This window comes from Gymnodraco acuticeps, unplaced genomic scaffold (assembly GCF_902827175.1).
Source record: "Gymnodraco acuticeps unplaced genomic scaffold, fGymAcu1.1, whole genome shotgun sequence".
Classification (NCBI taxonomy): Eukaryota; Metazoa; Chordata; class Actinopteri; order Perciformes; family Bathydraconidae; genus Gymnodraco; species Gymnodraco acuticeps.
The window spans coordinates 714,496-732,555 of record NW_022992122.1 but is presented as its reverse complement, the minus strand read 5'-3'; the positions used below and the strand labels follow the sequence as shown (position 1 = coordinate 732,555).

General features: G+C 42.2%; 1 protein-coding gene across 2 annotated transcripts in view; it reads left to right on the top strand.

The window, feature by feature from the left end:
• The window catches only part of LOC117537813 (CD109 antigen-like), a 66,380-nt gene extending 48,919 nt beyond the window's left edge, over positions 1 to 17,461 (top strand). For both annotated transcript variants that reach the window (XM_034203184.1, XM_034203185.1), the window contains exons 23-33: positions 418 to 594; positions 2,544 to 2,625; positions 3,557 to 3,785; positions 4,244 to 4,415; positions 5,025 to 5,215; positions 7,719 to 7,871; positions 10,117 to 10,182; positions 10,765 to 10,907; positions 11,897 to 12,053; positions 12,138 to 12,240; positions 16,670 to 17,461. In XM_034203184.1, the coding sequence (XP_034059075.1) occupies positions 418 to 594; positions 2,544 to 2,625; positions 3,557 to 3,785; positions 4,244 to 4,415; positions 5,025 to 5,215; positions 7,719 to 7,871; positions 10,117 to 10,182; positions 10,765 to 10,907; positions 11,897 to 12,053; positions 12,138 to 12,240; positions 16,670 to 16,872 (1,676 nt within the window). In that variant the 3' untranslated portion in view covers positions 16,873 to 17,461. The remainder of the gene's footprint in view (positions 1 to 417; positions 595 to 2,543; positions 2,626 to 3,556; positions 3,786 to 4,243; positions 4,416 to 5,024; positions 5,216 to 7,718; positions 7,872 to 10,116; positions 10,183 to 10,764; positions 10,908 to 11,896; positions 12,054 to 12,137; positions 12,241 to 16,669) is intronic.
• The last annotated feature ends 599 nt before the right edge of the window (positions 17,462 to 18,060 follow it).

The window sequence follows — 18,060 nt, the reverse complement described above, 5'->3', positions numbered from 1 at the left end:
CAACATGTAAGAAGTAGAAAGTACAGGTATTTGTGTTCAACATGTGAGAAGTAGAAAGTACAGGTATTTGAGTTCAACATGTAAGAAGTAGAAAGTACAGGTATTTGTATTCAACATGTAAGAAGTAGAAAGTACAGGTATTTGAGTTCAACATGTAAGAAGTAGAAAGTACAGGTATTTGTGTTCAACATGTAAGAAGTAGAAAGTACAGGTTCAACATGTAAGAAGTCAAAGTAAAAAGTCGTCAGAAGAATAAGTAGTGGAGTAAAGTACTGATACCGGAAAAATGTACTTGAGTAAAGTAACAAAGTATTAGTGCTCCACTACTTCCCACCTCTGCATATGGGGTGCGGTATATTCACATTAGCATTCTGGGCTTTCTGGATAACCCTGATGGATGTTCTCTCTGTGATGAAGGGGATATTCTCGGCCCGTCCATCAGCGGTCTCGGTTCTCTGATCAAGCTGCCGTACGGATGCGGGGAACAGAACATGATCAACTTCGCTCCGAACATCTTCGTCCTGCAGTATCTGAGCGCTGTGGGGCGGGCGGACCCCGAGACCACCACCAGAGCCACTGACTTCATGAAGAAGGGTAAACATGGCTAACACTGACATCACATTTCAATTAGCTGACACTTAAATCAAATTTACAATAAGAGCAATCCACCATGAGGACACAAATCTAAAGAAAGTAAAAATAATAAAATTCAATAACGTGTTTTAACCACTAGGTGTCCCTTTCTATCAGCTGTGCACCGTTATGGTGTAAATACAGCCAATTGATCCAATTGATCCAATTGGATCAAATATAAAAGTCAGCCGAATTAGTGTTGATACTGCAAGGAGACGTATTGTGTGAAAAGATGTTGTTTAATTGCTGATATATTTATGATCCACGTCACGTTTTCAGTTTTGGCGGCAGTTCTCCTGTTTGTCTAGAAGTCTTCTCATCAGGGCTCTATAAATAGAGAACTACGGCAGATATGTAATATTTAATGCAGCCGAACCGTGTATTACAATGCCGTTATGTGATGACTTTCAAAGAGAAAAGCAAGCACACACCGAATAAAGTATTTTTTTTTTTTTAAATCTTTTCGGATTTCACATCACATAAACACCATATCCCAGCGTGCATTGCGGCTAAACCATCCAATCACCGAGCTGAGGATCTTGCCTATGTCTGTTTTCGGTTATGACGGATGTATTTTGTTATACACACATTCCTTTACATTTAAATTTAAATTTACATTAAAGTATTTCGTGAGGCCTTCTAAAATGTTTTTTTTCTTTTAATGTTTCTTTTATTAGCTTTTCTTTTTAATGACTGATTTTAAATGCCTTTTTCTTAATGTCTTTCATTTTTTGTAAAGCACTTTGAATTGCCTTGTGTTGAAAAGTGCTATATAAATAAACTTGCCTTGCCTTAAATATAACTACGTGTTACTTTCCCAATTGGCTAGGGGAACAAAAGGGAAACGACACGACCAGAGTAGTATTGGTATAATTATAGGTGATTTATTTGTAATAGCAGCGGTAAACAAAATGGCAGGCAGGCAGCCTGAAACAAACAAAAGGGCCAAAAGGGCACAGGTTGACAGATAACCAAACTAAGGGAGGACTCAAAAGGAGTCTAAAGGCCTACAGGGAAAATAAATACTAATAAACTAAATAAAGAACGAAACAAAACCTCACTTCAAGAGTGGTACAACTAACAAAGGGAGTCTACACAAAACACACAGCTAACCTAAAGGCAACAGTCACAAATCCTAACGATACTCTAAACACTAACTAACCTACTCGACACTCTGCTAACACACAATATCACACGGAGATAAACACACAAGATGAACCACAGAATGAAGAGCAAAATGCGAGAGGCGTCTGTTCACTCAACAGAGCCTCCAGAGTGGTGATAGTCCGCAGCCTTTGTACTCCTCCCCAGCAGGTGTGCGCCGGCTGTGCGCTGCGATTTGGACGACGTCGATCCAATCACCATCTTCAGAGGCGGACCAGGAGATGGGCAGCCAATGATGTTGGGGCTACCACACAGCTCATTTGCATAATCACACACACGCACACAGCTGCAAACAATCCCAGACAGATTAAGGAGCAGACTAACAGCAACCGTAACACTACGGTTCTAGTTGAAGAGTTTGTAAATTAACATGAACGCAAGCTGTTGCCTGGCAACGCAAATCGCGCAACGTCACGTCCGTTATTTTACAATGACACGCATGGATTAACATCGCTTTAATACATTAATGTAGCCTTTGTTTATGCTAAAAGAGGTGTCGACCAGCTGGGGCAACAAGAAAATCGGCGAAATCGAGTGTGACTATTAAAAAATAAATCATTATTATATTAATATTGACTATAACAACCGACCGTCGGGGTAGCATTTGCTCGTGACATCTTCACGTCTCCCAGCATGGTAAATCGTCACATGTTCACGTCTTGCCGTGATACCGGGTTGAATCTAACGTATGCACCAAATTATTGCTATGTGGTAATAAACCTGATTGTGATTGTGATGTTCTGCAGGTTACGAGGGAGAGCTGTCCTATCAGAGAGACGACGGCTCCTTCAGTGCGTTTGGAGACAGAGACTCCTCTGGAAGCACCTGGTGAGTCTAACGTTCTTTATACCTTTACTCTGATATTAAAGATCTCCTATCATACTATTTTTAGGCATATATTATGGGTCTCATATATATGAAAATATATTAAAAAACATGTCTATGAAGTGTTTTGCTCAAAACACCAAACAGATCATGCATTTTAGACATCCCTCATATCCCTCTGTTTCAGCCCTGTTAGAGAAGTGCTGATTCTGGGTCAGTAGCTTTAAAAAAAAAAAAAAAAGGTTAGCTCTGAGTGTTAGCATGCTAATGTAAACACCGACCATATTACGTCCAAAACAGTCGGGCATTGTTTCTGATAGCAACGTTTCTGATTGGGCCGTGGGTCCACATTTCAGATATTACGTCATATCGGACGCAAATCTGGATCAGCTCCGTTGTTCCCCGTTTTTAGAGATTTGGGTACGGAGGAAAAGAGAGAGGGTTTTTGACACACCCGGGACACGTCTTTATGTATTAATGACATAAAAAAGTGGATTGTGCATGAAAGCAGACCTATATAATCTGTATAAAAAAAATGTCTTGATCTTCAATCTCAGGATCCATGTATCTGTGATCCTCTCCAGAATGGAAGTAGTCATCACATACAGAGCATCAACTAGTTCCTGAACAGTGTCCTTCACATGCTGATATCCAAGAGAGGGAGTCACAAGATGGAGGAATAGAAAGCAGTATTCAATGTTTACTTCAGATTAGCTCCACGTCAGAAATGAGCATGCTTGATGTCTCTCTCCATAGAGGCTGAATCATCATGTTAATCACATAGCTATCATCTGCCTCAAACAGTCCTGATGCTCTTCTAGGTAATCACACATCCTGTCATGTTCACAGCTACAGTTGATACCTTTGATATCATGTTACTCTCAGATTGGAGGAGGACATTCAGTGTTTTCCCAACCATCCTCTCTCTCCCCAGGCTCTCAGCGTTCGTGCTGCGATGTTTCCTTCAGGCGCGGCCCTTCATCAGGATCGACCCCCATGTGCTGCAGAGAGCTGCTGTTTGGCTGAGGGCCCAGCAGGGGAGGGATGGGAGGTACCTGGAGCCGGGGAGGGTGATTCACTCCGGGCTACAAGGAGGCCTCGATGGCCCCGTCTCCCTCACTGCCTACGTTTTAATCGCCCTGCTGGAAGACAGCGACATCAGGGTGAGAGGAGAAACACTTTCTTGTCAGTATATTTGAATATCAGTTGATAACGGTTTCTCCTTCGGGCTCTCGCAACACGCTCACGATGCATAGTTCTTTTGGAAAACATATTTTTCTTTTAGCCTATTTACCTCGTTAACCTAAATAATACTCATTACATTGACACATGCATTATTTTTGTGAATAAAATAATGGTTGTTGGTAATGTGTTAGCGACCCCCACAGATGTATGATTTCACTGCTTTCATAGGAGCTCATACCCCTCCTTAGCTCCCATTGGCTCCCACATAACCAGTTGCGATCCAAGAGTCTGTGGGGGCCCTAGGCAAACATTCACTGGGGGCCCCACAAACCAGTTTTTCATCACCACACACAACCGGCAGCTGATATAAGATGTTGCATGCTTCATCACACTGTGTCCTCATGTTTCTGCTGGTACCCTGCTCCTTGTCTTGCAGGCTGACTACAGCACTCAGGTATCTTCTGCTCTGGAGTTCCTGGAGACTCGTCTGGCTCTCGGTGTTTCCAGTAACTACAGCCTCAGTCTGCTTTGCTACGCCCTCGCTCTGTCCAACAGCTCCACCGCAGAGACGGCTCTGAGCCAGCTGATTGGACGAGCTGAGATGAGAGGTACCATATATGTGTGTGTGTGTGTGTGTGTGTGTGTGTGTGTGTGTGTGTGGCCTAGCATTACTATCCTTGTGGGGACCTAAATATGTTTGCACAGTCACGTGTGGGGACTCGCCTCCCTTATGGGGACATAATGGAGGTCCCCACGAGGGGAATCATTAATTTTAGGGTGAAGACTTGGTTAGGATAATTCTCCAGGAAATGCATGTAAGTCAATGTAATGTCCCCTGAAGTGATGTATACATGGTAGCTGTGTGGTGTGTGTGTGTGTGTGTGTGTGTGTGTGTGTGTGTGTGTGTGTGGTGTGTGTGTGTGTGTGTGTGTGTGTGTGTGTGTGTGTGTGTGTGTGTGTGTGTGTGTGTGTGGGTGTGTGTGTGTGTTGTGTGTGTGTGTGTGTGTGTGTGTGTGTGTGTGTGTGTGTGTGTGTGTGTGGTGTGTGTGTGTGTGTGTGTGTGTGTGTGTGTGTGTGTGTGTGGTAGTAGTAGTATTCCAGTCTTTGACAGGCCCTTAATTTTTTTTTAAAGTTGAAAATTAAATACAAAACTACATTTGCAGGAATATGACGGGGAAAAAATTGGCCTCCTCACTCTTTCTCTCCTCTGTGAATAGACGGTGTCCCGATGTGGTCTTCGTCTGACGCCGGCGTGTCTTCATCGTGGCAACCTCTCTCCGCCGACATCGAGATGTTGTCGTACGTTCTGCTGACTCAGCACAAACTGGGCCTCATCGCAGACGGGATAAAGATCATGAAGTGGCTCGGCACTCAGAGGAACCACCTGGGGGGATACGGGACCACGCAGGTGAGATACTAAACCTCAGAAAATATCAACACCATCAGCGAGTTCATCCACTAACGAGTACTCGGTGTGTCAAAGCCTGATATATCTTCTTCTTCTGTTCCATTAAACTCTGCATATTGTCCATAAACTATTCAAAACTAGGGGTGCACCGAATGGGAAATTCTTGGCCGAAACCGATACCGAAAATAGGAAACAGTTGGCCGAAAACCGAATACCGAAAGGCCGAAAATGATTAATAGAAATATATATATATAATGTATACATTTTTTACCAATGTTGTTCAGCTTCCTGATTATGGAAATAGACATGATTATGGCAAAACTTAACTTAAATAATAATCACTATTATGGGTCCATAAAACATTTATTCAGCACTTTTGAATGCATACAGTACATTTATATATGTCATGTATTATTGCTAAAAAACATTATATCGCAGTCTTAGTGTCGCCAACTCGTTTCTAATATGCAAAGACAACAAATGCGTCTATGATGTATTTTCGATCAGACGAGATCTCTCTCCCCCGTCTGTGTGCGAGGGGGCGGGGCAGTTTACACACACGCAGCTGCTACATGCAGCGGAGCACACTGCGGAGATGGCGGAGAGAACGCTCTCCGAGGTGTGGTTAAACTTTACCTGTCTCGATGTGGAAAATACTTGTTACCATAAGTGCAATAAGAGTTTAGCATGTAAGCACGAGCAATTTGTCTAAACATTTAGCAAAAGTGCACCGCATGCAGACGGAGGAATGTACCGGGCTCGACCGTCTTTCTAGCAGCTCTGTAGCTCCATCACGAGTAACGTTTCCACGTCAGGTGTTATGTATGCTAGCAGCAACACACGGAGTTAACTACATTATACAAACATGGGTTAATGATTAGAGGAAACTGAGTTATTTAGTTTGTTAAAATGTCAGCTATTCTGTTTACAGTCTGTCATCAGATTATTTAATACGATTTGTTAAAGGCTCAAGGCAATCTCAATGACAAAGGTCAATGCCCCCCCCCCCTGTGAGCCAGCCGCGAGCATGGTCGCCGCGTCTTTATTACGTCATCACAACAACACGTTAGGTTACCAACGTAAGCCTGTTCTGACATTCGGCCGAAAGCCGAAAGGGCCTTTTTAACCATTTTCGGCCGATAATTTTCGGTGGCCGAATATTCGGTGCATCCCTATTCAAAACACATCGTTGTTGCACCGTGAACACACACTGTAGTTTATTTCGACTTAATCACACACACACACTGTACTGCTGCCACAACTACTCACAGAAGCACAACATATAGATTAGTAGTAGTAGTAGTAGTAGTAGTAGTAGTAGTAGTAGTAGTAGTAGTAGTAGTAGTAGTAGTAGTAGTAGTAGTAGTAGTAGTAGTAGTAGTAGTAGTAGTAGTAGTAGTAGTAGTAGTAGTAGTAGTAGTAGTAGTAGTAGTAGTAGTAGTAGTAGTAGTAGTAGTAGTAGTAGTAGTAGTAGTATAGTAGTTTCCACTCCCACTGCTATTTATTTAATTTTGTACTTTATTATTTGTCCTACTTGTTTGTTTCTTTGTTTGGTCACAGCATGTAAAGCAGCCTTGGGTCCCTTGAAAGGCGCTATAGCATTTGTATCTATTACTATTATTATTAATCCGCCGCTGAAATGAGTCCCTAAATAATAACTGGGGCACGAAATATGGATTAATACGCCACTGAAAATAGACCCTAAAATATACTCTCTTGAGCTCCAAATTATTTACATTTTTACCAGATGATGGATTTTGGTCTGGATCTGAAGTTATCCAAGAAACCAGCTGAGCAAATGTAGACGGGAAACGCAGGTTTCTTAAAGTGAAACCGCGGTTTTTATGGTTTCAATGAGCGACAGAACGATTTGTGTCTTGGGAGGTCTGGATCTTAACTTAGCAAAGTAGAGAAAGACGAGAACACTGATTATTTTTTATGTGAAACGTCTTCAGGGTTTTTAGAGTCAGAAGATGACACATGGTGCGTTGAAGGCCTAACAACACACACGTGTTTCCTCATGAAGGACACGATACAAACATCTCCAGTAAAAACCAAATGAGCCTTCCTGGAAAATGAAAGGGAGAAATTCCCATCCGTGTCACTGCAACAGGAGTCTGTGGTTTGTGTCATCAGAAGGAACATGTGGCCGTCTGGGCATGTGGTGAATGAAAGGACAATTAACCCCACACACACACACACACACACACACACACACACACACACACACACACACACACACACTCAAATGACAGATGCTACATGCTCAGATCTAAATATTGTGTCAGTGGCTCCGTTGAATGAAGCTTCTTCTCAGGCTTTGTCGGCCAAAAAATGACTCTATTTGTCCTCAAATAACAGATGCACAGATGTGGGCATAAACACACAAAATGACACAGCTGTAAGCAGGAAGTGAGCGGTGGGAATCAAAGCTAAAGTCTGTCAGCGGCTGAAGATTTTTGGAGCAGATGTGTCATGTGTAATGGTGTTTCCTCTCTCTCAGGACACCGTGGTGGCTCTGCAGGCTTTGTCCACGTTTGCAGCTGGAAGGTCTCACGACATTGACCTCGTCGTCACGGTGGAAACAAACGGCTCGACCCCCGGCGTCTCCTTCAACGTCAACCAGGAAAACTACCTGCTGCACCAGAGCCAGGAGGTACACAAGAGTCAGCATTTTAGCACTAACTGTCCCCTCTTCAGTGTTTTTTTTTTTACATTACATTGCATTTAGCTGACGCTTTTATCCAAAGCGACTTACAATAAGTGCATTCGACCAGGAAGACACAAACTTGAAGAAAACAGCATCATATAAGTACATCAGGCTTCATAGAGCCAAACATTTCAAGTGCTACTCAACTGGCTTTAGATAAGCCAGCCCTTTATTAGTATATAAGTGCTTCGTTAGTAATTCTATCGCTCGAAGTGGAGTCGAAAGAGATGAGTTTTCAGTCTGCGCTGGAAGGTGTGTAAGCTATCTGCTGTCCTGATGTCAATGGGGAGCTCATTCCACCATCTTGGAGCCAGGACAGCAAACCCACGTGTTTTTGCTGATGGGAACTTGGGTCCCCCTCGCAGCGAGGGTGCAGCGAGTCGTTTGGCTGATGCAGAGCGGAGTGCACGCGCTGGGGTGTACGGTTTAACCATGTCCTAGATGTAGGAAGGGCCAGATCCATTCGCAGCATGGTAAGCAAGTACCAGTGTCTTGAAGTGGATTCTAGCAGTTACCGGAAGCCAGTGAAGGGAGCGGAGGAGCGGAGTGGTGTGGGAGAATTTAGGAAGGTTGAAGACCAGACGAGCCGCTGCATTCTGGATGAGCTGCAGAGGTCGGATGGCACATGCAGGTAGACCAGCCAGGAGGGAGTTGCAGTAGTCTAGGCGTGAGATGACGACGAGAGCCTGGACCAGAACCTGCGTCGCTTTCTGTGTCAGCTGGGGACGCATCCTCCTGATGTTGTAAAGCGTGTATCTGCAGCAACGGGTTGTAGCAGCGATGTTTGCAGTGAAGGACAGGTTGTTATCTAGGGTCACATCCCAGATTCCTTGCAGTCTGAGTCGGGGAAACAACAGAGGTGCCGATGTTGATTGTTAGGTCAAGAGTGGGACAATCTTTTCCCGGAAGGAAGAGCAGCTCAGTCTTGTCAAGGTTGAGCTTGAGGTGGTGAGCAGACATCCACTGAGAGATGTCAGCTAGACAAGCAGAGATGCGTGCAACGACCTGGGTCTCTGAGCGGGGAAAGGACAGAATTAGTTGGGTGTCGTCAGCGTAGCAGTGGTATGAAAAACCATGCGGGCTAATGACCGATCCGAGCGAGTTTGTGTACAAGGAGAAGAGGAGGGGACCAAGAACAGAGCCCTGAGGGACCCCTGTAGTTAATTGACAAGGGTCGGACTCCGACCCTCTCCAAGTAACCCTGTAGGTGCGGTCTTTGAGGTATGAGGTGAGGAGGGAAAGTGCAGAGCCTGAAACTCCAAGTTCTTGGAGAGTGCGAAGGAGGATCTGATGATTCACCGTGTCGAATGCAGCAGACAGGTCCAACAGGATTATGGTATACCCCACTGGTGAATTTAAAAACGGTGGTTTTTAACAAGTGTCTAAATGTGTCAGATGACTAAACGACATCACGCCCAACATTAGCCACCTTTAGCTTAGCGGTGGTGATGGGAAGTCATGTGACCGTGCTGTAGTTCCTTTATAGCCCAACATTAGCCTCCTTTAGCTTAGCAGTGGTGACGTGAAGTCATGTGACCGTGCTGTAGTTCCTTTATAGTCCAACATTAGCCTCCTTTAGCTTAGCGGTGGTGACGTGAAGTCATGTGACCGTGCTGTAGTTCCTTTATAGTCCAACATTAGCCTCCTTTAGCTTAGCGGTGGTGACGTGAAGTCATGTGACTGTGCTGTAGTTCCTTTATAGTCCAACATTAGCCTCCTTTAGCTTAGCGGTGGTGACGTGAAGTCATGTGACTGTGCTGTAGTTCCTTTATAGTCCAACATTAGCCTCCTTTAGCTTAGCGGTGGTGACGTGAAGTCATGTGACCGTGCTGTAGTTCCTTTATAGTCCAACATTAGCCTCCTTTAGCTTAGCGGTGGTGACGTGAAGTCATGTGACCGTGCTGTAGTTCCTTTATAGCCCAACATTAGCCTCCTTTAGCTTAGCGGTGGTGACGTGAAGTCATGTGAATGTGCTGTAGTTCCTTTATAGTCCAACATTAGCCTCCTTTAGCTTAGCGGTGGTGACGTGAAGTCATGTGACCGTGCTGTAGTTCCTTTATAGTCCAACATTAGCCTCCTTTAGCTTAGCGGTGGTGACGTGAAGTCATGTGACCGTGCTGTAGTTCCTTTATAGCCCAACATTAGCTGTATTATATCCCTCAGCAATCTGTAATATTTTGTTTAATTTCAGATTGAAACCATGGAGATTCTGAGCCTGCAGGTGTCTGCTGAAGGTCAAGGACTCGCCCTGATTCAGGTACCAACACATAGAGGTTTAAACTATTGTTAACAAAAAGAGATTCATACCACAAAACCAAAATGAACAGAGAAATAAATGAATCAATCTATAATGCAAACGATGTGCAGATAACAAGGGTTGTGTCACTCGTGCTTATCAGGAATCAACACACGACTGCTTAGAAAAAAATCTAATTCTGACAAAAAAAGTCAAATCCCGAAATGTTTTCAAAGTCTTAAAAAAAGTGAAATAAATCTAATTCTGATTAAAAAAACTCAGATTCTTAGAAAAAAGTCAAATATTTTGAAAAAAAATTGTTGAAAAAAGTTCAAATTCTTAGAAGAAAATAAAATCCTTAGGAAAAGTTCAGTTATGAAAAATGTTGAAAAAAAAGTCAAATTAAAAATCGCGAAAAAAGTTTTTAATGTTTTAATAATTTCTTCAGTATGTGTACCTGAACAAACTGCAGTCACATGACCTCCTCTCACGATTGTCTTATAGTCAGTGATCCTCAACTCATAGTATCCTCTTCTGCAGTGTGTACGTTTCTCGTTAAACATAATCACATTGTCCTCTGCTGTAATTGCACTTCTCCCTCAGCTGAACGTGTTCTACAACATCAGGAGTGACGGGACGGTGAGGAGGAGGGGGAGGCGAAATGCCGAAGATCACGAGGCGTTTCATCTGAACGTGGAGCTGTTAGATCCCGAGATGAACTCTGCACAACTGTTGATCTGCAGCAGGTGAGACTTGTCGTGTGAAATGATCATATAATCATTTAAAACATAGTCTTATACTCTGATTGTCTTTTACGCTGTTAAATCGGATTTTTAGTCTTGTATGTGTTGAACAGAGACACATGTTAAGGGTTTACATTTCAGGAGGCAAAGGAAGTGATAAAGGTGGGGTTTTAATAAAGGGAGGTTTAATGGTTTGATGATGGGATGGAGGAGCAGCTGTTTCCTCTCATGAATACCTCTGAGGGTGAAGCTGCTCTGTTCCTGCACTTCAGATCCATTTCACTTTATATTGACTTTCTTTATTACTTTATTAAATAGAACAAAAGACAAACTTTGTCCATAAATCATTTATCAGTTTCTCATGCTTGTCAGGAATCAACACACCAATTCTTAGACAATTATCAAATTCTAAGAAAAAAATCAATTCTCAAAAAGTCAAATTCTAAGAAAAGTCAAAACCCCTAAATTTTTTCAATTCTTATAAAAAAAAAAAAAAGAATTCTTAGAAAAAAATTATAATTCTTAAACAAATCTAAATCTAAGAAAACAGTTGACTTTTTGAAACAATAATCAAAATCCAGAAAACAGTTTTTTTATGTTTTAATCATTTCTTCACTATGTGTACCTGAACACTGTACTACTCTCAAAAAGTCAAATCACGAAATATTTTTCTAATCTTATGAAAAGTGAAATAAAATACAAAATAAAATCCTTGGAAAAAGAGTCAAATCCTTGATTGGTCATCTGTGTATTTCAGTTCTGGGTTTCTGGGTTCTTTTTGCGATTAGAGGTAATGAGAGTACTGTTTTGCATTCATCCAGTTGCCTTGAATAAAGGTTATTTTCAGTTCAAACCTTCGTCGGTCTGCACTTGGGAGATGCTCAACCCTAACACATTGCAGAAAGTGGGTTTTAAGATGCACAATTGTGTCAGTGCTGATTCCTCACTAACCAGGTGTTTAATTGATTGATTGATTGATTGGATTTCTGCAGCCTGTCGGAGTCTCTGGGTTTTAACTCCACTGGGATGGTGCTCCTGGAGGTGGGTTTGCTGAGTGGCTTCGCCCTCAAGCAAAACGGCCTGCAGACCGATGACTTAATAAAGAGCGTGGAGACGCAGCCGGGGAAAGTCATCCTGTACCTGGACTCTGTGAGTGTTTTCTGTGACACACTGCAGCACACACACACTGCACTCGTGATGACGGAGAGATTCAATGCGTAAATGTGTTTCCAGATGACGGCTGAAGAGAAGTGTTTCACCATCCCTCTGGTCCTGGAGTATAAAGTGGGAAAGGTCCAGGAAGCAAGCATGGTCATCTACAGTTATTACGAACCAAGTAAGAGCATTCACTATACAGACACTACATGCTGATATACACCTGAACACCAGCAGGAGAGGACTCTTTAAAGTAGAGACACTACATGCTGATATACACCTGAACATCAGCAGGAGAGGACTCTTTAAAGTAGATACACTACATACTGATATACACCTGAACATCAGCAGGAGAGGACTCTTTAAAGTAGAGACACTACATGCTGATATACACCTGAACATCAGCAGGAGAGGACTCTTTAAAGTAGATACACTACATACTGATATACACCTGAACATCAGCAGGAGAGGACTCTTTAAAGTAGAGACACTACATGCTGATATACACCTGAACATCAGCAGGAGAGGACTCTTTAAAGTAGAGACAATACATGCTGATATACACCTGAGCATCAGCAGGAGAGGACTCTTTAAAGTAGAGACACTACATGCTGATATACACCTGAGCATCAGCAGGAGAGGACTCTTTAAAGTAGAGACACTACATACTGATATACACCTGAACATCAGCAGGAGAGGACTCTTTAAAGTAGAGACACTACATACTGATACACACCTGAACATCAGCAGGAGAGGACTCTTTAAAGTAGAGACACTACATACTGATATACACCTGAACATCAGCAGGAGAGGACTCTTTAAAGTAGAGACACTACATACTGATATACACCTGAACATCAGCAGGAGAGGACTCTTTAAAGTAGAGACACTACATACTGATATACACCTGAACATCAGCAGGAGAGGACTCTTTAAAGTAGAGACACTACATGCTGATATACACCTGAACATCAGCAGGAGAGAACTCTTTAAAGTAGAGACACTACATGCTGATATACACCTGAGCATCAGCAGGAGAGGACTCTTTAAAGTAGATACACTACATACTGATATACACCTGAGCATCAGCAGGAGAGGACTCTTTAAAGTACAGACACTACATGCTGATATACACCTGAGCATCAGCAGGAGAGGACTCTTTAAAGTACAGACACTACATACTGATATACACCTGAACATCAGCAGGAGAGGACTCTTTAAAGTAGAGACACTACATGCTGATATACACCTGAGCATCAGCAGGAGAGGACTCTTTAAAGTAGATACACTACATACTGATATACACCTGAGCATCAGCAGGAGAGGACTCTTTAAAGTACAGACACTACATGCTGATATACACCTGAACATCAGCAGGAGAGGACTCTTTAAAGTAGAGACACTACATACTGATATACACCTGAACATCAGCAGGAGAGGACTCTTTAAAGTAGAGACACTACATACTGATATACACCTGAACATCAGCAGGAGAGGACTCTTTAAAGTAGAGACACTACATACTGATATACACCTGAACATCAGCAGGAGAGGACTCTTTAAAGTAGAGACACTACATACTGATATACACCTGAACATCAGCAGGAGAGGACTCTTTAAAGTAGAGACACTACATGCTGATATACACCTGAACATCAGCAGGAGAGAACTCTTTAAAGTAGAGACACTACATGCTGATATACACCTGAGCATCAGCAGGAGAGGACTCTTTAAAGTAGATACACTACATACTGATATACACCTGAGCATCAGCAGGAGAGGACTCTTTAAAGTACAGACACTACATGCTGATATACACCTGAGCATCAGCAGGAGAGGACTCTTTAAAGTACAGACACTACATACTGATATACACCTGAACATCAGCAGGAGAGGACTCTTTAAAGTAGAGACACTACATGCTGATATACACCTGAGCATCAGCAGGAGAGGACTCTTTAAAGTAGATACACTACATACTGATATACACCTGAGCATCAGCAGGAGAGGACTCTTTAAAGTACAGACACTACATGCTGATATACACCTGAGCATCAGCAGGAGAGGACTCTTTAAAGTACAGACACTACATACTGATATACACCTGAACATCAGCAGGAGAGGACTCTTTAAAGTAGAGACACTACATACTGATATACACATGAACATCAGCAGGAGAGGACTCTTTAAAGTAGAGACACTACATACTGATATACACCTGAGCATCAGCAGGAGAGGACTCTTTAAAGTACAGACACTACATACTGATATACACCTGAACATCAGCAGGAGAGGACTCTTTAAAGTAGAGACACTACATACTGATATACACATGAACATCAGCAGGAGAGGACTCTTTAAAGTAGATACACTACATACTGATATACACCTGAGCATCAGCAGGAGAGGACTCTTTAAAGTACAGACACTACATGCTGATATACACCTGAGCATCAGCAGGAGAGGACTCTTTAAAGTACAGACACTACATACTGATATACACCTGAACATCAGCAGGAGAGGACTCTTTAAAGTAGAGACACTACATACTGATATACACATGAACATCAGCAGGAGAGGACTCTTTAAAGTAGAGACACTACATACTGATATACACCTGAGCATCAGCAGGAGAGGACTCTTTAAAGTACAGACACTACATACTGATATACACCTGAACATCAGCAGGAGAGGACTCTTTAAAGTAGAGACACTACATACTGATATACACATGAACATCAGCAGGAGAGGACTCTTTAAAGTAGAGACACTACATACTGATATACACCTGAACATCAGCAGGAGAGGACTCTTTAAAGTAGAGCCACTACATACTGATATACACCTGAACATCAGCACGAGAGGACTCTTTAAAGTAGAGACACTACATACTGATATACACCTGAACATCAGCAGGAGAGGACTCTTTAAAGTAGAGACACTGCAGACTGATATACACCTGAACATCAGCAGGAGAGGACTCTTTAAAGTAGAGACACTACAGACTGATATACACCTGAACATCAGCAGGAGAGGACTCTTTAAAGTAGAGACACTACATACTGATATACACCTGAACATCAGCAGGAGAGGACTCTTTAAAGTAGAGACACTACATACTGATATACACCTGAACATCAGCAGGAGAGGACTCTTTAAAGTAGAGACACTACATACTGATATACACCTGAACATCAGCAGGAGAGGACTCTTTAAAGTAGAGACACTACATACTGATATACACCTGAACATCAGCAGGAGAGGACTCTTTAAAGTAGAGACACTACATACTGATATACACCTGAACATCAGCAGGAGAGGACTCTTTAAAGTAGAGACACTACATACTGATATACACCTGAACATCAGCAGGACAGGACTCTTTAAAGTAGAGACACTACATACTGATATACACCTGAACATCAGCAGGAGAGGACTCTTTAAAGTAGAGACACTACATACTGATATACACCTGAACATCAGCAGGACAGAACTATTTAAAGTAGAGACACTTCATACTGATATACACCTGAACATCAGCAGGAGAGGACTCTTTAAAGTAGAGACACTACATACTGATATACACCTGAACATCAGCAGGAGAAGACTCTTTAAAGTAGAGACACTACATACTGATATACACCTGAACATCAGCAGGAGAGGACTCTTTAAAGTACAGACACTACATACTGATATACACCTGAACATCAGCAGGAGAGCACTCTTTAAAGTAGAGACACTACATACTGATATACACCTGAACATCAGCAGGAGAGGACTCTTTAAAGTACAGACACTACATACTGATATACACCTGAACATTAGCAGGAGAGGACTCTTTAAAGTAGAGACACTAAATACTGATATACACCTGAACATCAGCAGGAGAGGACTCTTTAAAGTAGAGACACTACACACTGATATACACCTGAACATCAGCAGGAGAGGACTCTTTAAAGTAGAGACACTACATACTGATATACACCTGAACATCAGCAGGAGAGGACTCTTTAAAGTACAGACACTACATACTGATATACACCTGAACATTAGCAGGAGAGGACTCTTTAAAGTAGAGACACTAAATACTGATATACACCTGAACATCAGCAGGAGAGGACTCTTTAAAGTAGAGACACTACATACTGATATACACCTGAACATCAGCAGGAGAGGACTCTTTAAAGTAGAGACACTACATACTGATATACACCTGAACATCAGCAGGAGAGGACTCTTTAAAGTATATACACTACATACTGATATACACCTGAACATCAGCAGGAGAGGACTCTTTAAAGTAGAGACACTACATACTGATATACACCTGAACATCAGCAGGAGAGGACTCTTTAAAGTAGAGACACTACATACTGATATACACCTGAACATCAGCAGGAGAGGACTCTTTAAAGTAGAGATACTACATACTGATATACACCTGAACATCAGCAGGAGAGGACTCTTTAAAGTAGAGACACTACATACTGATATACACCTGAACATCAGCAGAATATGGCCCCTTTAACAACATAACATGCTGCCCCAATAACATGACTCAGGCTCATATTTAACCTCTGACCTCTGACCTCTCCCCCTCTCTCTCTCAGGACAAAAGACAGTGAGGACGTATCGGTCCGAGTGGAGAGGAAACGTGTCGACCTGCACTTTGTGTGGAGAGGACTGTGATCAGTGCAGACCTCAGGAAACTGATGACGGCAACATTTCCTCCAGCGGCGGCCATAACCTCCTGATGAGCAGCTCATATCCTGCTCTGCTCCTCCTCCTCTTCATCACCATCTTCGGCGTGTAAAGAAAAGTCTGAAAATGTTAGTTTCCAAAAGTAAACTGTGTAAAAAACAACTTGTTTTAAAAAAGAATGCATTGGTTACAGTCTTCTGATAACATACTGTACACATATTAACTTTGATAATGCAGTGAACATGAAATGATCCTATAGTTATATATTTGTGTATGTTAACATTTAAATGAGTAGTGTATTTCCAAACAGTCTCGTAGTGCTAACAACACTAAGCCTTTTAGCCTCCTTTAGCTCTTGTTATGGTTGTACGATACATTTTGGTTTCATCTCCTTTCCAGCAGCATGAGCAAGCTGTTTTCATACAAACAGATGTACAAAATCACTTTTCAGACGCAGAGACTTCCAGGTGAACATAGCCGAGCATTTAGCAGCTAAATAGGTGGAGACCAAAAACAGAGCTAATTACATTCATCAGGCGAACACTACACGACTTTATTAAGATGATCATGTTGTTTTTTGTCTGATACAAGTGCAAGTAGATACCTTTTGTAAGCCGACTTTGTGTTTGTTAGATTGCTTTTGAGTCTTGTGGGGTATTGTTCTGGGTTGTGATGACATAAAGCATCATGTTGCTGATCAATATGTGTGTGGTGTCTTTGCTTCTTAAGCACACACATATGTTTAAGCCAACTACTCCAAAATGTTGTGGCAATTTAGCACTCACAACATGAAAGAACACAACAGGTATAGTTGAGCAGTAATCATACAGCATAGCCACTGCTATGAACACACACACATTTTCCCTATGCAGCCTACCACACAAATGTCACATGTTTATCTTTCTGAAAGCTATACTCGTAAATGTTTAAACGTCATCGTCCCATGACATCTTTAGGATTAGTTAACTAACAAAGGTCAACTGTTCCCATACCCGAAGGCCTTCTCTGAACTTCCTCCCACCTCGAAGTCAGCTCACTTGAAATGAATACATCTATTGATAATTTCTTTGCAGGAATGAAATCTCTCTTGATTACTGACACGTGTTTCATGTGTATTCCTCCTCTAAGTCTCTGAGATCTCTGGACGGGTCGTGACCCGGGTTCAGACCCAGCTGTGAGGACAGTAGCAGCTTTACACTTCAACACTCGTTATCAAAGATTGACTCTGTGCACATTAACCTCGGAGTCGCTTTAATCAGACAAGACTTAAAGCCCTCCCATAAGTCTGCATAGCCATGGA